Source organism: Cynoglossus semilaevis, chromosome 2 (assembly GCF_000523025.1).
Source record: "Cynoglossus semilaevis isolate Cse_v1.0 chromosome 2, Cse_v1.0, whole genome shotgun sequence".
NCBI classification, from domain to species: Eukaryota; Metazoa; Chordata; class Actinopteri; order Pleuronectiformes; family Cynoglossidae; genus Cynoglossus; species Cynoglossus semilaevis.
The window spans coordinates 15,450,675-15,469,722 of record NC_024308.1 but is presented as its reverse complement, the minus strand read 5'-3'; the positions used below and the strand labels follow the sequence as shown (position 1 = coordinate 15,469,722).

The window sequence follows — 19,048 nt, the reverse complement described above, 5'->3', positions numbered from 1 at the left end:
ACACACACACACACACACACACAGCCATATTCAAGGTTGGTTCAGCGCAGCTCAAAGGACACTGAACACGAAGGGTCACAGAAGAATCACGCAGCCTTGTTTATCTCTTTATGCATTGCACAACTTTGGGAAAGTTTATGCCTCTGCCTGAGCAGTGTCACAGCATATTTGGTGCTGTTTGACATCAAAGCGGGAGGAAAGAGAAAAAAAAAAAGAAGTCAGGACCACCTCATGGACACAAAGCACACTGAGCAGCATATTAGTCGGCCTTTGATGTCTTGGTTCCTAATAGTGTCCTCCGAGAGTTACATTTGATATGCTTTCTGCATGGAGTGCATTAAGGTGACGGTGGTTCATTAAAGGGGATGTAACTGTTTCCATACAGCCTACATCCATTTAGCACGGCGTGAGACACCGCCAATAAATGAGGATTCCTTACAAGGCATGTCCTCAAGGTGTAAATGTGGGAGAATGCATTGGGTCTTTAAATGCACAAAAGTGTTATATTTATATTTATTTTATACAGTATAACAGTTTATAAATGAAGGAAATTAAGTTATTTTAATATAATATTTTATAATATTTTTTGTATAAAGAATATATTATAATATATTTATATAAATGTTCTTGTGTCCAAACAAAGACAGTTGAGCATATTTAGTGTACTAAAGTCACCGTGATTTTGCCATTTTAAATGTGCAATGTGTTTCTATGAGGTTTGCTCATTTGCGAAACGGTGTTTTTCTTGTGAATTATCCTATTTACTAGCAGCGCTTCTGTATAAAATTAACCTAGGACATGGCCAAGATATTTAAACTTTCACAAGACAGCCCTTCCACCACAGGTAACATGATATTAGATTGCAATAATTGGGTATTAATTTTGACTGTTACTGTCGCAAGCATCAACGCCAACATTTCGTCCCTGACGCAGAGTTGTTGAACTTGTTGAATGCCGTAACTCTCTGGGACGATATTGATTTACAATAAAAAGATCTTCTTAGTCAGGCGGCTTCCTTTGAGTCTTTTTGGCTCCGTTGGAAGATTCTGGACAAGAAGCTGCAAAAGTTTTCAATTCAAATAAAAGAAAAATAACTTCTTAATAAATGTTCCATTTACAATTGTTTTTGGTTTAATTGTTGGTTTGGATTTGGATTTTAATTACAAATGTATTACTCATAATAACGAAAGATTGTATTTGTCAACTCTGTTTGCATTTCTTGATGAAGTGAATTGAAGTGAGTGAAACTCAATTGCTCAAACTTAAATAGTTGTATTTATGCCTTGTACTCACAGACTGATAAGCCCACCGAGGTCGCCCCTTCTCTGGAGGAAGAAGAGAAGGCAAAGCCGGCATCGTTGTTGCAGCAGAGCAGGGTGGACTACTACGGCAGCCTGAGTGACACATGCAGTGACGGTCTCAGCACCAACATACCAATGGACTGTTTAAAGGTGAACACTTACAATTGTGACAATTACAATTGAATTGAAAAGAGTAATATGTCCCGATCAAATCTCTGTCTTATATCTTAAAACTTTTGGTGTTTAGTTTGCATGTTCTGTGCCGTGGGACACTGCTGTGTCAGGAGAGGTCATCAGGTGTGCATGTTAAAAATTGAATTGGTCTGAAAACTGTTATTAGCTACGAATTTGTCTTCCATTGTGACAGGAAACATCCACTTCACAGCAGATAGATGGCTATAAAAACAAACAAAAAAGAAAGTTAGTCAGTGCGGTTAATGAAAAATATTTGTGTCTTTCTTCAATTCCTGCGAGTATATCAGTGTTGTGTTCAATTAAACAGGTCCAGGTTTTAAGTAAAGAAACTAAACAGTCATTATTTTTCAATACTAATAAACTCACTATTAACTATTCTAACTAGCAACCAGAGAGTGAGGAGCCTCCCCAGGCCAGATACCCTCAGCTTCCTGCTGCGCCTCCCTCACCTCCAGCACCCTGTGGCTCTCCTCCTCCACCCCAGAAAAGCACTGTCCGCAGAATAGAACATGTCCAAATTGCAACATCTGGTAGGTGAAGCATATCTGTCCTTGTTATTTCACATTTGCATCGTGTATTTAAGTTAACAGAGTGACAATTTTTTTTTTTTATTATTTATTTTTTTAACAGTTATTAAAGGTTTCAGTCAGAGCAAGCGAGCTGGAACTAAACCCTCTGATGACAAGGTGCTGTTGCCTGACACGAACCTCCTGGCCGAAAGAAAACTTTTCGGCAACTTGAAATCCATCAAATCTCTGAAGCAGTCAGGGATTTCAGGAGCCTTCACTGGACAGGCAGTAAGCAAACAAGCAGTCTTGTTGAAACTGATATTGGTCAAACTCGGGATGACTCGATCCGATACTCAGGATCAGTATTGGTCCCATATTGACATGACATGAAAAAGCGGTATCGAGCCATCCCTGGGTAAAACCGAAGCTGAGAGACTGTTGTCAACTTGTCACATGTCTTCTGTAGAATAAGATGGTAGTGCTGCCCACTGAAGAGGCCAACCTGTCAGATATTGACTACCTGGTGCCTACCCATGATGAGAAGGGTCATTCCATCGCTGAGTGGAAGAGGCAGGTCATGGTGAGACAGCTGCAGGCCAGGCTGCTGGACGAGGAGGACCAGAGGAGAAAGGTAATGTCTTTGTCAGGATGTTAAGATTATTAAACTGGGTAAAAACTATACTACTAATAATAATTAGTTAGATTAGACTATTGTCGAGCATGTCTGATTACAAGTTCCTAAACCCTACCAAATGACCTATGGACTAGTAGTGGTCCGCGATCCGGGGGTTGGGCACCCCTGATCTATACAGTCTTCCATTTACAACCGACCCTTCAAAGGAAACTGTATTGCTGATGTGGCCCCCCGATGAAAATGACTTTGACGCCCCTGCCCTAGTTGGATTTACCAGAAAATGTAGTGATGGATGGCCTCGTTGTCTTATCTCCCTGTTTCTTGAAAGCCGACATGTTTTAATGGAGGCCATATCTCCTGAACCGTTCTCACCAGATGAGCATGGACAGATGCGCGCTCCGTGAAACTCTTTGAAGTTATTTTCCAACTCGATCTAGACTGCCAGTGTTGCAATAACTGCCTCTCTGTATACACGTCATTCCAGAAGAGTGACGTGTATACATCGAATCACTGGGGAACAGCCAATAGGTGAGAGGTCACCTGTCAAAGTAACTCAGAGATTAAAACCCTCTCTCTCTAAGATCGTGGTTTTTCTTGATGCTAAAATGAACTTTGCAACCGTTAACCAACATCATGTCGACGAGGATGAGATTTTTTTTCCATCTTGAAAAAATTGTAATCAACTTTAAAAATGAATGCTTAGTTGCAAAGAATTTCTTTCATCGGTTTCACTGTACCATTACTCTTTTTTTTAGTAGTGCCAAAGAAGATTTAAAAAAAATGTTTAAGAAGGGTTTGAATGTGATACGTTGCACTTTTATCTACTCCGTCTAGGAAAATGGGAACAGATATGCCAAAGTATGTTGGAGATATTCCCAAGCTCACAATGCCATACTGGGTCCCTTTGGCGAGCTGCTGACTGAAGCTGACCTCATCTACTTGGAGCAGCAGATCGCCAGCGTCGCCATGCAGAGGGAAAGTGCGGGTTATGAGCTGGAGCTCGCTCGTCTAGCCGAGGAGCTGCGGCACATCCTGCCGGCACCGATCGTCAACATCACCGTCAACACTCAGTTCAGAAATTTCAGCAGTCACGTTCCTCTGCCTCTGTGGTGCGGACGCATCTCCGGCATCGTACAGAGTATGTCCCTGCTCTTGACCAACATAAATGACCAGCCCTACAGTAAAATGCCCAACAATGACCTGAACACAGTATTTTCCCAGACCGCGGACAGACAGAACAACAACAGAGGACGCAGGGAGATGATAGAAGACGAAATGCATCAGTTTGGGGTATCGGTGAGGAATCTCAAGTCCAACTTTGAGACTCAGGAGTTACCCTTGGAGGTCAAGACAGAGGAGGACATTTTGTTAAACGCTTCCTCACAGCTCATAGCAACAGAGCCAGACAAAGTCTTAAGTCCTAACGAGGAAACGGACCAGAACAGTGACTCTGGAATCGACTATGATGAAAATGTCCCGGATGTTTTGGAAACCACCAGCTTGAGAAAAGAACGTATAGTTGTCCTCTTCCTGGGACACTGGAAGAAGTCCGCCTATGCTGTGACACAGAGAAAGCTCAGCACTGGCAATCTCGAGACGGGTGACAAACCAGGGTCATACTGCAGGGGTACCATCGAGAGCGCCCAGTCCAAGATGATGAACAGTTCACTGGGACACTTCTTTAAACAGAGGAGTGCTGTCAACAAGATGCTGGGGAACTGGAGGAACATGATTTCCAGCGTCCCATCCAGACAGATACGCCGGTAAGACTGCCTCTCCTTATATATGTTCCTATACACAAATCTGTTCTATGTCGGTTCCGCAGTGTAGCGGTTGGCACGCCTGCCTCGGAAGCAGAGAGCAGAGAGTCCTGGGTTTGATTTCGGACCACATACTTGATTGTTAATCCTCCTCCCGTAAGTCGCTTTGTATAAAAGCGTCTGCTAAACGCGTAAATGAATGTAAATGTAAAATAACAAACATGTACATTTTCAGTGATACAGTATTGACAGATACTGGTATAGAACAAACATGTACATTTTCAGTGATACAATATTGACAGATACTGGTATAGAGTGCCCTCTAGCAGCTGTCAGTGTGAAAATAACAAATATAACGTAAATTTTCACCTGAGTATAAGCCGTAAAACCCAGCCAAAGGATGAAAAAAGTTTGACGTATAAATTCTTTGTTGTCCTAGACAAATTTGGTCTAACAAAGGTGTCAAATTAATTTTGAGTCACAGGTCGCATACAATCTAATTAGATGTCAAGTAGGCCGGACCAGTATAATCATACCATAATTATAATACTGCTTCTAATAATACTATAAATAACAATAAGTCCATGTTTTTCCCCTTTGTTTTTTATGCTAACAAGTATATTAGTTATTTATTATTATTTATTCATATTTAATGAAATATAATTTTACAAAAAATATCCTGAGCATGAAGTGTTTGAGTATTTGTTTTATTTTCAAAATTCATCAAGCGGGCCGGATTTAACTGCCTTGTGGGCCGGTTTTGGCCCTCGGGCCATATGTTTGACACCCCTGGTCTAACAAGTAATGGGATTAGAAGACTCAAACTTATGCCTATGAGCCATAATGAAGGGCAAAAAGAAATATGGCCGACCACCAAGAATGTAAACAAAGCCGCCTTCCTTGTCGTAATGAGGGAACTAGACTTTTTGAAGCAAATTCAGAACACATAGCAGTAAAATAGCTACTCGTGATTTACTTGATGTGCCTCTGGGCAAAACAGCTGCCTCAAATACCCAGCCATTATTAGGAGACAGCTGGGGTGTTGAAATGTGTCAGGATTCCAGTTATAATTATTATAGGATATTTCAATTTTCTAAATCAATTATCATTGATTTTCGACGCGTTCGTTTCGACAGCTGTTTGTTGCAAAACGCCACTTGCACGTGTGAACTGTTATTTACAAAATCAAGTGCACCCTAATCTGATGCAGCGTTTGTTTCAGACTCCACAAGCAGCAGGCGCTCTACTCCCCGGAGCAGTTCCTTCCCCGTGTGGACGGGATGTCGGTTGAGCACGACAACCTGACCTTGGATCTCTTCATGCTGGGCTACTTCCACATCCTGGAGTTGGACCTGCCCGTCGATGAACGCAAAATGAGGCATCTCCTTTGTTTCGAGGTTTTTGACCACGTCGGAAGTTTCCCCTGGGAGAGAGTAAGGGATTTTCACAAGGCCGTCATACTGGACATCGAGGCCGGGAATCGGGAGTGGAAAGACGGCTTTGAGGACATCAAATCCAAGTTCTTCAGCAGCCCGGTCAGCCAGTCGGGCAGCACCGCAGAGGAGGTGAAACAGAGCCACCATGACGTCAGACAGGTTCCTAAAGTCATCGTGCAGACGCCTACTCCTGACGAGGGCACCCTCTGTCAGGGAGTTGACATTTCCAGTTTCAGCAATGAAGAGATTTGTCAATACATCGACCGCAGTTTCGCCTTTTGGAAGGAGAGGGAAGCGGAAATTTTTGATTTTGAGTAGTGTCTCGTGTTACTTTTTAAGTTTTTTGTTTTTTTTTTATAGGTTTTTTAATATAAGCTGCCCATCAAACCTAAGTATGTTGTGAATTTTGATTTTCATTGTCATTTGTAGCCCTTGGTATTGGTAATTCTTTTTTACAGTACCATATATATATATATATATATTTGACTGATCTGATATTGTCCAATTTGAATGTATTGTTTAGCTATATTTTATACTTTATTTTATATCCTTAAACATTAAACTCGAATTAACTCCAGCTTTAGACAAAGTTATTTTTCATAAATATTTAGAAATTAGATTTTATCAAAAAAAAAATCGTAGTTTACAATAGTACAAAATAAAAACCCCTAAATTTTAATCAAAACCACTTGTTGTTACCGTTCAAACGCCAGTTATCTGCAGCTGTGTGCTGACCCGTTGACCAACACCAAAGATAGTTCATGTCTCATTTATCTGTCGTAACCTCTTCATGATGCTCCCAGTGATGACTTGGAAAAACAGAGTGTGTGGCTGTAACAGCAGCTGCAGGTCCCATGCATGTTGTTTGTAACTCGACATGAGCACAGCGTCAGTGTCGGTCCTAAAAATAACCCAGGGAGAGACGGACGTGCCCTCCTTTTGACTTGGCCGGAGGCCTCCACCACGCTGCCTACTCCATGTTGTTCTGACCAGCTGCTCGGCCACAAACGGCTTCTTACAGGAAGAATGAGCCATTATTTCCATTCTCTTGCTCTGTGGTGAGTCATATTTTTTACTTAAATTCGCACTGGTTGATGACAGGAAATGTAATAGAGCCCTAATGATTACTACATATTGCGCTAATCCTGAGCCAGAGGCAGTTTGAGGTTGTTTTCTTACTGGGGGAAACAACAGATCATTTTGTTTTACAAATGTTTTGAATTTTCGTTGAACTCTCAGAGTTTCTTGCAGTTTTTGTTTCAGGTGAATCGTCAACAGAAGATGTACGCATCTATTTTGGTACTTGTTTTCCTGAGTTTCAAGCTTTTTGTATAATACAGTGGTTCTTTTCCTGAGTTTCAAGCTTTTTGTATAGAACAGCCAAAGTGTGGGGCGGGGAGCACAGCACAGGTCAAATAATTTTTTTTTCCTGCTTAGAATCTCTGTTTTTAAGAATTAGAGAATTATTATTTTTTTTTTCTACTGAGAATCTCTGTTTTTAGGAATTAGAGAATTGTAGTTAAAGTCCAGAGGAGTTTTGAAACAATAGCTGTGAGTGTGTTGGTGTGGGGAGGGGCTCCAGAATAGTCCAGTGTGCAACAGAGGGCGCTGCAGAAAAGGTTTGGGAACCGAGATGTCAATGAGGTCTTAGATTTTTTTTTGTAATTTTTTTTTGTTTGTTTTTTGCAGGTAATCTGGAGCTGACATTTTTCTTCACCACCATAAATATCTGATTCGGTCCGAACGACCATGGTGCGTAATGTTGATGACCTGGATTTCTGCCTGTCTTCTCATTCTCAAAGTATCCTGGAGGGTCTGCGTTCCCTCTGCTCTCAACCCAAACTGGTGGACGTGACGCTGAACGCAGGCGGCAGGGACTTCCCCTGTCACCGTGGCGTTCTGGCTCTGTGCAGCAGATACTTCCACTGCATGTTCTCCGGTGACTTTGTCGAGAGCATCGCAGCGCGCGTTGAGCTCCAGGGGGTCGATCCTGACATCCTGAGCCACTTGCTGGACTTTGCCTACACGGGTAAACTAACTATTAACCAGAGCAATGTGGAAGGGTTGATCTGCACTGCGAGCCAGCTGCAGTTCCAGACCGTGAGGTCAGTGTGCAGCCGATATCTCCAACACCAGATCGACGCAACAAACTGCCTGGGGATCCTGGAGTTCGGGGACATCCACGGCTGCCCCGAGGTGGTGGCCAAAGCCTGGGCTTTCGTCTTGGAGAACTTCGAGGCCGTGCAACAAGGTGAGGAGTTTTTGACGTTGGAGAAAGGAAGATTGATGTCCTGCCTGTGCGACGAAGGACTACAAATCCACTCGGAGAGCACGCGCGTGGAAGCCATCCTGAAATGGGTGGGTCACCTCAAAGAGGCTCGGCTTTGCCACCTCCCAGAACTCCTCGGCCTGTCGCGGCTCTCTCTGCTCAGCCTGGACTACCTCACCGAGACGCTGCTGAAGGACAGTCTCATCCAGGCCTCGCCCAGTTGCAAAGAGGCCGTGGAGAAAATTCACAGAGAGGTTAGTGAGATATTTCCTCGTCAGCTCAGCGTGAAAACGATGGGGGGAAAAAAAAACATAACTTTTTTTTTTGACTTTCTAGAAAACACAGTTGTCCTCAGAACATTTGGACAGATCTACTTCTCAGAGTCCACAACCAAATCTGCAACCGGTGCTCTTTGTAATGGGGGGACGCTCGCTTGACGATGATGACGAGGACGAAGATGATTCAGATGATGAGGAGGATAGAGAATTGAGACTACAAAGACTGCAGCCAAAAAACTGTGCCTTCTACAACCCCAAGACAAGTAAAAAAATAAAATTTTTTTTCAATATTAAAGAGTCCATAATATTTTGGTATAACATGGATAAAAGGACTAAATTGTCCAGAGCTGAAAACAGCAAGGCCAAATTCCGTACGATACTAGGAAAATACAAATTTCTGGTGACCCACAGTGATATATATATTTTTTTTCTAGAATTAATTTTTGGTCTTGTTGGTTAAACTGTGTTACAAACATAGATTAGTGCTCAAAAGGACATTTTTTCATATTTTCCAGATGTTTTAATATGCTGCATTTTAATTCGATTTTCTAGAATTAATTTTTGATCTTGTTGGTTAAACAAGATACAGTTCATAGATTAGTGCTCAAAAGGACATTTTTTCATATTTTCCAGATGTTTTAATATGCTGCATTTTAATTCGAACTCAATCTATATTCATGAAAGTGAAAGAATACAGTTGTTGATTTGTTTTTTGTGAATTTGTTGTTGATTTTGTGGTGTTTTTTTATTTTTTAAAGAATTAGTTAAAAACATTTTTATCACTCTTTTTTTTAATTAATTCTTCGACATTTTAGACAACCCCATTTGAAATCCAGGCGTCCCCACGTGGGGTCACGAACCTAATGTTGAAAACACTGCATTAATGTTAACACACCATGGAAAATCAAGGCATCTTTGATAGTCTCTAGTTTCTAAGTTCTCTTGATGTACCTTTGTAAAAAAAAAAAAAAAAACTTGACAAAACTAAATTTCATTTATTTTCCTCTCTCTGCAGAACAGTGGCATGAACTCCCTAATTTCCCGAATGCAAGGAAGTGGGGATACTCCATGGTTTCTTTGAACAACGACGTTTATGTCACAGGTGGGTCAGCAACCCTACGGATGATTATACATGTGTTTTTTCTTCAAAACAGCAATTACAAAAATATTTTTCGAAAGTCACTAGGGACTAGGGAAAACATAGGCATAAAAACTGTTACGTTCTAAATATAATAATAAACCTTAATGTGTTTATTAAGGTTTATTATCATGTGAACTAAGATAAATGACATAGTTGAAATTCAAAAATGCTATAATTTTCTACGCCACCTATTGGGGAAACGTGGGTATTGCAGGGAAAAGTATAAGGAAAGAAAGTGAATTATTTTATGTCATTGTGACACAGCAAACAACCAAATGTGACCCAAGTCCGCTTCCTTAACCACAAATCCACCGCTGCCCCCGATGATAATGATAATATAAATAAATTATATAATTTGGAAAAGTTTGGCGGCCCGGATTAAACAGGTGAATGGGCTGCATCCGGCCCCCGGGCCATAGTTTGCCCATGCCTGTCCTGGAACATAATGGACAATAATGCATACTGCACAGAGGCACAGCAAAAAATTAATAAGTAAAAAAGAAATCAAACAAATTAAAAAAAAAGAATACACCAACTCATATAGTGGTGAAAAGATTAAAAATGTGTTTAAACCTGAGAAAAGTTATAGTGGTGAAAAGATTAAAAATGTGTAAAAATCCAGAGAAAAGATTTTTTTGTTCCTCCATTTCACTCACAACCAGGGGGACTGCCAAACTGATGCAATAATGCTGAATTTTGAATGAAATGTTTTTCCAAAGCCCTTACTCATCTGAACTTTAATGATAGTCACTGGCCATAGGCTGTAAATGACAAATGACCCTAATCATTTGGTTTCCAACTAAAATGTCGATTAATGAGGTTAAATGCGTAAAGCAGAGACTCGCTGAGACCTGCTGACGGATTTCTTTTTTCATAGTCCTAGCTGCCAAAAACAATACTTTACCAATTTCAACCATCAGGCATTATTGTTAATTATCCCGTGCTGTAAACTGCAGGATAAACTGAATGTATGAAGTCTCCACAACAGCTAGCGGTTATCATCAACTTCCAGTGAAAAACTAGACTGGTGTTTTCATTTCTAAACTCCAGTCTTCAGCTTGTCAACAACTCCCAGAATAAGCACCCGCATTGTCAAGAGAAACACTGAGTGGAGGTCAGTCAAAAATACTATGGTCGTCAAACATCAGCTGTCTTCAGGTGTCCTTTGCTGCAACGACGACATGTCAGTTGAACTTGAATGCAGCATCTTCACACATACATCAGTTATTTTTTAAGAACACAGTTTGGTAAAGTCCTGAAGGAATAAAAACGTTTGATGAACTGATTTGGACTTATTCACAGGCGGCTCACGGGGTTCAAATACCAACACTTGGTCCACCACAGAGACCTGGAAGTACATCACAAGAGAGGGGAAGTGGGTTACAGTTGCGCCCATGATCCGGCCTCGGACCAACCACACGTCAGCTGTCCTTAATGGAGAGATTTATGTCATTGGAGGTACGAGCAAAAACCCTCCCGACAGATTTTTTACTGTCATTGGAGGTACGAGCAAAAACCCTTCCGACAGATTTTTTAACTCTGCTGAATCAGAAAACACATCAAAATGTATTCCTTTGTACATTTTCGTTTGTTTGTTTGTCTTAGGTACAACATCAGACCAGGTGGAGGTGGAACACTACGACCCCTACAGCGACACGTGGGCGCTGACGTGTCCTGCGTTGAAGTACGTGACCAACTTCACCGCTTCAGCCTGTCAGGGGAAGCTTTACGTGATTGGCTCTTGTGCTGTGAAGTACAACGCGTTGGCCATGCAGTGTTACAACCCAGTTATAGGTAAGAATCTCAAAAGAGTCTGAAGGCCTGGGGGGGGGGATCTAATATTTATATATTATTATTATTGTTATTATTGTTGTTGTTGTTGTTGTTGTTATATGTCAAACAAAAGAGGAAAATAAAATAATAAACATGTTTCAGCACTGATATTTGAGGAGGTTTTCTGAGGTTTAGTATATTTTTTACATACTTTCTTATTGAAGGAGAGGACAAAATTGAGAGCAAAATGTAATATATATATATTATATATATATGTCTATATTATATGATGCCAGGGATGCAGGAGTTTTTCTTCAAGCTTTTAGGATCACTTTATGCTACATTGGAAAAAAAACATTGGATCCATCTTTTTTCCCCACATATGTTGTCTATACATATACTCTATGTATCCTTCTGCTTTGCATCAAGGACTTTCCACTGACCTTGCTGTGTGGGTCCTCTGTGTTCTATTAGTGAGACATGACATGATGCATTTAAAGATTATCTCCCGCGTACATATTTGTTGTCCGTTGCGTATCCTTTAGTTGGGGTTTCACTGATGTGTTTCGCTCCTCATGTTGCTCCAAATGTTTTTCCTTTAGATAACTGGATCAGCATATGTGCGCCGTTCATTCCCAAATACCTGTCCTCTCCGCGTTCGGTCTGTGTGGATGGCATCATATATCTGGTGGCCGACAACACGAAGAAAGTCTACTGCTACGACCCCGAGGCAAACATATGGCAGAAGGTCAGTTTAAAAACGACTTATGTGAATGTCATATGTCAATGCTGAAGTTCAGTCTTTAGCAGTTAAAGCCGAGACCCTCGGCATGTGGTCAGATTTTTTATACACTTATCTAATCTTTAAAATAGTAACATGAAACAAATATTCAAACCTGTGTAATATTCAAGGGGAACTGTATTGCTTATGTTGCCCCCTGGTGGAAATGAGTTTGACACTCCTGATCTAGATTATGATGTTTCCACTATGCTAGCATAGGTGAGTGACATATGAACTTATGTACAGTATGTGAGAAAAATCCTGATTTGAGCATTTTAGCACACATTAAAAAAAAATCTCTTTGCCAGGTCCAGCTCCTGCACATGCTGCATGAAAACGGGGGCCTGGTAACACTGGAAGGAAGGCTATATGTCACTGGAGGTCATTGGAAGGGCATGGAGGGTGACTACGGTGTGGAGGTGGAGGTTTACAACCGAGCGGCCAACAACTGGGACGTCGAGTGTGTCCTGCCCAGGCTTTGGTTCTACAGCGGGGTGAGCACCATCTTCCTGGACCCGTCTCAGTGGCCTGAACTTTTTCCCATAGATTCAACAGATTGAACCTTTGTCCTGACGGAAAATGAATTGTGTAGTTGCTTTTATATTTAGTTTACGATATTAATGTAATGCCATTGTACTGTAGAGTAGATTGTTATATGATCCTCAGGGATTGTAGACAGGTTTTAAGACCTACTTTGCTGCTTTTTTAATTACACTTACAGTGAGAGACGTTAAAGAATCTTTTAATTGAAAATCATTTTCTGATGGCTTAAAATAAACTGTTCTTTAACCAGTTAAATGGCTTTGTTTGCATCAATTAGGTGGCACTTTGGCCTAGAGACAATGTCTCTGTCATTGGTGTGGAACTCCAGGGTTCACCTCCTGGACAAATTCGAATCCCGGTTAGGGCGGTTGGTACGGGGCAGTGTGATTTGGGTGGCGACTGCTGGCCCCGCGACCCAGTAACAGATAAGCAGATGAAAATGGATGGATGGATTGATGGATGGATGCATCAATTAGTATCAGTATATATATATAGATATATATTCTTTACCACAATGGGGATGGGCATCGTTAGCTTAGCATCCAGTTCATTTACAGGTTGTCTTCTCAGCAGAAGAAGAACGTTTCATGGTTTGTAACATCACAGTTCATTTCTGCAGGTCTCTGGACTGGTTGCCTTTATTAACTCCTGGCCAGATTAAGTTGTCTACTAGCTCATTAACAAACTATTCATTCATTGCCTCCACAACTCTTTTTCAAGACCATAGTTACTTGTATTATTTTAAACTCTGACTTCACCTTCACTTCAAGGGTTCAGATTCTGACTACGGTATTTGGTTTGTGCCATGGTTCAATAGGTTCTGTAGTTTGGATCAGTTGAAACCAGAGTACAGTACACTGTTAAACATCATCTAGATAATTTAACTTTATAGTGCAAATTTACTGTCTGTCCCATTGGACTTTACAGTCTGTATATTTACTTATCCTATATAATAGTATATAACAGAATGACATAATATAAGGACTGTACTTTTTGTTTCTGTATGAAAGGTTTGTAATAAATAAAGTCATTTGTTCAATTTTGTGTAAAAAGTAGTTGGCAACAACATTTTGGTTGAAATAAAGAATAATATAAAGAATAAAGAATAATTGTTTGTTCCAACCCTACGATGGGCATTTATACTGTTGCAATCATTATTGTAACGTAAAACAAAAAAATGTTAAGGTAAGTGGTTCTACATTATTTTCTTTATTCTACTGTCATCGATGGGTAATTATTAACATTGGGATCCAGGGTCTTTGGCTGGCTAGCGTCTGTGTTGCCAAGGGAACGGCCAAGCAACATTCGGTGTCCATGGTAACGGGCCGTAAGTGGACGTCTCCATGGGAATGGATTGAGATTGCAGCAGTCGCTCCTAAACTTTCGTGCTTTAAAAGGTTCCGGCAGAGGTGAACTTTTTTTTTTTAGCTCTCTGTGCAGGTGCAGCGGCAGTATCTTTTAACATCTATTTTAACATCTATTTTAATATTGTTTTAACAGCCGTACAATATAAGCCCTGAGCAACAGTTTGACCTAGCAACTAGCATTTAGCTCATTAGCAGGATTTTGATTAGAGAGAACGTGTAAAATGAGTTTCAGGTGGGAACCAAGTGCTGATTCACCACGACTGGAGGCTGTGATTCAGGTACGTGGAAAAAAAAAACAAATTAATTCACGTCTAAACGGCATAACACGCATTAAGTCCAAGAGAAAACGCTGCTTTAATTACTTTTCTTTAAATGGCTGTTACTAAATCTGTCTACTTCCGGTTTTTGTATTTCTATATTACCCTAAAAATCCAGCTAGGCCTCTGCATTTTTATTCAGTGAAGTGTTTCTAACGTACAACAATTTTTGAAGGTAAAAATTACAGTGGTACCATCTACAGTTTATGTAATCAAATATGGACCAGTTTATCAGCAGGTTTAAAGACTAGATAATTGTAGTTTTTGGTTTTGTGGCACAATAGTGGAAGACGGCTAATAATGACGTTTGCTAATTGTTGTCCTCAATAATTCCTGTTCAAAAATACGTGACCTAGTAGTAGTAATAGTAGAACTAGCTAAAATAAATTATTTAAATACTTTATATATGTATATATATATACACACTGTCTGGTTATATATATTTTATATCCAATAAGTATTAGTACCTTGTCTGTGTTCGGTATGGTTTGTAATTACTTAAATACATGTGGGTAAATGAAGCATTTAGGTTTTGTTCTAGTGTAAGTTGTTTTCATACCCAAGCAAATATTCTGCATTAATTATTTTTTTCCTTCTGATGTACGTGATGTGTTGTGGTAAATTTTGTTATTCTAGAAACTGGAAGAATCTTTCCTTCAGTCTGACAGCAGCTCAGAGGTGACAAGTTTTTCAGTTCAAGACGATGGACACGACACTGATTTTAGGCCCTTGCCTGCCTCCACAAGAATCCACCACAGCATCACACGCGGAGCCGCTGAGCTGCCACCTAGTGGGGCACACATTTCTTTATATGGTTTGCTTAAAAAAAAGACATTGTTTTATGTATGATAATGCAAATTACATAATTTACTTCCTGATCCCAGGTGAGAGATCTGAGGACGGTGACCAGCTGGGGAGAAGGTCCTTGAGGGAGCCAGTGTGTCTTAGCGAGATGGACTATGAACACACACCAGACAAACAGACCAGCGTCACAGATCTGGTAGGAATGAGATCTATGGAATATCATTATTATTATTAGCAGTTGTATTTCCTGGACACAGCTCTTAGCAAATTTGAACATTTTAGTGATGTCATAGTACTAGTATATAGTATATATTTAAGTGAGAGAATACCGTTGATTTAGATAGTATCTGGTGTTTTTAATCCTAAATTAAAAAAAAAAAAATTAGCTGTCATTTTTAAAAAATAATTTACTAGACATTTCAGACGACCCCATTTAAACTCCAGGCGACGCCACATAGGGTTGCGACCCCAATGTTGAAAAAAATGCTGTCCAAACGTGTGTTTTCTGGACATGGTGAAGGTCAGTCACACTGCAGCGGTGACTGCCAAAGAGTTCTGTCCATTCTAAATTAAATATGGCTACAGTAAACATCAGTGTAGTGGGGCTCTTTCCAGCAAGAAAAAAAAAAGAAAAGCATTTTTTCCAAGCTAAAAAAAAATCATTATATAATATAATTATACTTTTTACTCATTCCTCTCTCACTCGCTCCCTCTCCGTGAAAGTATACGTGTGCATGTGTTTGTGTACTCCTAGACCAAATAGTTAAGAATATTATTTTTGTCTATTAAAGGGGGAATACGTGATGTTGATATAGGTGTACCTACATGTGTTTGAGTGTAGCGCACACACACACGCACACACACACACGCCCCAGAGCATCTGCATGCATTAGTACATGTGTTTATAAGAGTAAATAAGAGTGGGGGGGCGGGGGCGGGACTAGGTTCTTGAAGGGTTTCCTTGTTATGTGTTTTCCCTTCATAACTTCCCCTTCATGGTTGCCCTCTCTGTTTCTTGCGGGGAAAATTGTCAAGGTCACTGGCCTCCTTCCTGGAGACCGTTGAAGAAAAAGTCAATTTTTCACGCTTTACAAAGCGGGCATTTGTTTCAACACTGTGCACATTCAGCCACTCACATCTGAACACCCACTATTTACATTGCCCTTGGAGCTTATTTTAAAGCCAAAGCTATAAATATAACCTAATTAGTTCGGCAGAGTATATATATTAACAGCATATTTACTTTGATGGTAAATATAGATGCGTGTAAAAGTTATGAAACAGAACAGGACCAGAGTCAGTGCCTAGACTGTTTATGGTCAATGTGTGAAGCTGCAAACTGTTGTGGAAACACCGAGAACAACTTTTGGCAGAAAGAAAACCCCTCTAAGCCTGCTTTAAATTTTCCAAATAACATAATACCCTTATTGACATAATGTTATTTGTAGCACCATTGTGCTTTGTTTCTTTCTGCCCCATTTACTGTTTATCTCTTCCTGTTGTCAAACGTTCGACCACAAATGAAAAGTGACCGAGAAACCACAGAGAATATTTATTACCCAGCAACCACTCGCAGATTTCTGCTCTGCGTAGCGAAGACCTTACAACCTCTGTATGTATTTTCTTTTAAAACAAGTCGACACACTTTCTCGAGCTTAATTAACTACTAAAATCTGTCATCTGTGCGGCCACACAGTGACATGCTACTTAGTGTGTTAATGTGATTTTTTTTTTCCTTCCAGAAAATTATTTTCCTAATATTTTCAATAGGAAATAAGTGTATATAATAGTATTCCAGGGAAATGGTATCAACCTGACATAAGCATACTTATTTCTCAAATATTTTTAATATGACATGATTGATATGATCATATATCAAAGGCGTCTTGACATTATTGCAAATACATTATGTATTATATCTAACATACAAGTGAAAATCTCAGCATCTTCATCTTTTCCTCCTCCAACTCAGTCTTTTGTCAGTTATACAGAACCACTGTCTCAAACCAGGGGTCACCAAAGTGGTGCCCGGGGTCACCTGGTAGCCCCCATGGACAACCTAAGGTGCCCATGGGGTATGTTCTAAAAATAAAACTTGTCAACGAGAGTCCAAAATTGTACTGTTACTGTGCTTTTTGAATCAGTTACACTTTCAGTGATATTCAAATTGGTGCTATTATATGACCTTGATGCAGATGCATTGATTTTCTTGTTTATTATTACATTGTTCAGTGAGTCTGTGTCAAACAAAAAGCTCTTTGTATACTAATGTATTACCCTTAAAGTAGGTGACCCCTTCTCAGTTTCAAAAAGGTCGGTGACCCCTTTCTCTAAACCATCCTTCATAGCAGGTCTCACTACTGTCTTTGGGTGCACTCACACTAGGGCCTGCATGCTTTTCCTGCCCCCCACTGGCCCGTACTCACATTACCCCAAGGGCAAGTGTGCTGAAGCCCAACTGCCTCTGACACATCAGTGACTGATTTCTGTACGCGGTTAAAGCGGTGCAACAGACAGTAAATCCAACCACACGGCTTCAATGACCGTCTTGTTCTTCGCGAACTATCTTCAAAATAATCAGCCCCTCGCCAATGTCTGGATTTATGGACTGCATGAGGCAGCGATTCACAGTCCGCCTCTTTGCGGTTAGCGCTTTAGCTTATACCTTTAGCACCCTTATAAACCTTGGTAATAGATACTTTGCTGCTATTCTTCTATCATAAATCGCCCCTGACACTCGTCTCCATCTACACCAGGGGTATCAAACATACGGCCCGCAGGCCAAATCAGCCCGCTTTGGGTTTCAATCTGGCCCACTTAATGAATTTTGAAAATAATTAATACACAAAAAATTAAATTTCACTAAAAATGAAAATTTTTGCATGAAAAAAAGGGGAAAAAGACTGACTTTTTGTTATTTATAGGTAATTATGTTATGATTGTACTGGTCTGGTGGACTTAGGTTGCATACACCCCGGAACCAAAATGAGTTTTAAAGCCCTGATCTATACAAAACCGCCAGCAGTACTGTCCATAACTTTGGATGGTTGACTTTGGTACTTGAACTCATCCACCTTTTCTACCTCGACTCCTTGCAGCTTTGTCTTTCCACTTGCCTCACACTCGTTTACACACATGTATTCTCTCTTGCCCTTGGTGACCTTCAACCTCTCCTCTCCAAAACAAACCTCCACCTGCTCCCTACTCTCCCCACATGTCACAACATCATGTTCTGTGCAGCCTCCTGCCTGACCTCATCCGTCAACCCATCCATCACCACCGCAAACAAAGAAAGTTCATTAATACATTTTTTCCAAAATATTTTTATTATTAATCTCTGGCTCCATAATAGAACTGATCGGTTCCTGAATCCCTGGGGTTAATGATTCCAGTCCTGGTAGTCCGTACTGAATGAGGAACCACGCTGGCTTCCATTAACTTAGACCCTATGTTTCATGTGGTTGCTGGCAAGTATACAAGACGAGTTAGCAGACTCACGGAAAGGCAGTGGACTCAGATGATTCAGTTCACTGACTTCAAAGTATTATTACTGCAATAAACAAGTGGTTGAACACACTGGTGTTTGTTATGTGGCTGATTTATGTTTAAAGTGCATGTTAGGATGATGAGGGTTCTGGGGACGATGGAAATGAAGGTGATGATGATGGGGATGAAGATGATGTGAAGGACAATAGTTGTAGGCTCAAGTTCTATTGCACTTAGTAAATCATTGAAAAACATTTCTTTAATAATAATCACCTCTGTCTATTGACCTTATATTCTGTGTTTGTTGATGTAAGCTTGAATTTAATTGGTCCTAATTCCATCTCTTGCTCATACTTTGCTTTGATACACAAATTATTTAGAGGCTAGCATAAGTCAAACTTAAGGCCCGCGGGCCAAATGTGGTCCATCTGGGTGAGTTTCTTAACCAGAAAAT

The 19,048-nt window shown here is 40.4% G+C and overlaps 3 protein-coding genes across 4 annotated transcripts in view; all 3 read left to right on the top strand.

The window, feature by feature from the left end:
- The window catches only part of espnla (espin like a), a 17,346-nt gene extending 11,119 nt beyond the window's left edge, over positions 1 to 6,227 (top strand). The window contains exons 10-15 of the mRNA XM_017031351.2: positions 1,296 to 1,451; positions 1,882 to 2,026; positions 2,127 to 2,293; positions 2,472 to 2,636; positions 3,474 to 4,402; positions 5,622 to 6,227. Of these exons, the coding sequence (XP_016886840.2) occupies positions 1,296 to 1,451; positions 1,882 to 2,026; positions 2,127 to 2,293; positions 2,472 to 2,636; positions 3,474 to 4,402; positions 5,622 to 6,153 (2,094 nt within the window). The 3' untranslated portion in view covers positions 6,154 to 6,227. The remainder of the gene's footprint in view (positions 1 to 1,295; positions 1,452 to 1,881; positions 2,027 to 2,126; positions 2,294 to 2,471; positions 2,637 to 3,473; positions 4,403 to 5,621) is intronic.
- Positions 6,228 to 6,322: 95 nt separating this feature from the next.
- klhl30 (kelch-like family member 30) lies at positions 6,323 to 12,869 on the top strand. Of its 2 annotated transcripts, none has more exons than XM_025064073.1 (8): positions 6,323 to 7,134; positions 7,525 to 8,358; positions 8,441 to 8,645; positions 9,398 to 9,484; positions 10,826 to 10,981; positions 11,129 to 11,317; positions 11,899 to 12,044; positions 12,386 to 12,869. In XM_025064073.1, exons 2-8 carry the CDS (start codon positions 7,585 to 7,587, stop codon positions 12,635 to 12,637), a joined length of 1,809 nt encoding a protein of 602 aa, XP_024919841.1. In that variant the 5' UTR covers positions 6,323 to 7,134; positions 7,525 to 7,584; the 3' UTR covers positions 12,638 to 12,869. The 2 variants fall into 2 exon arrangements, with proteins under 2 accessions (XP_024919841.1, XP_008336833.1); XM_008338611.3 differs by having other exon boundaries at positions 6,324 to 6,893.
- An 840-nt stretch (positions 12,870 to 13,709) lies between these two features.
- crocc2 (ciliary rootlet coiled-coil, rootletin family member 2) overlaps positions 13,710 to 19,048 on the top strand; it is a 37,512-nt gene continuing 32,173 nt past the window's right edge. The window contains exons 1-3 of the mRNA XM_017040459.2: positions 13,710 to 14,265; positions 14,941 to 15,094; positions 15,189 to 15,304. Of these exons, the coding sequence (XP_016895948.1) occupies positions 14,209 to 14,265; positions 14,941 to 15,094; positions 15,189 to 15,304 (327 nt within the window). The 5' untranslated portion in view covers positions 13,710 to 14,208. The remainder of the gene's footprint in view (positions 14,266 to 14,940; positions 15,095 to 15,188; positions 15,305 to 19,048) is intronic.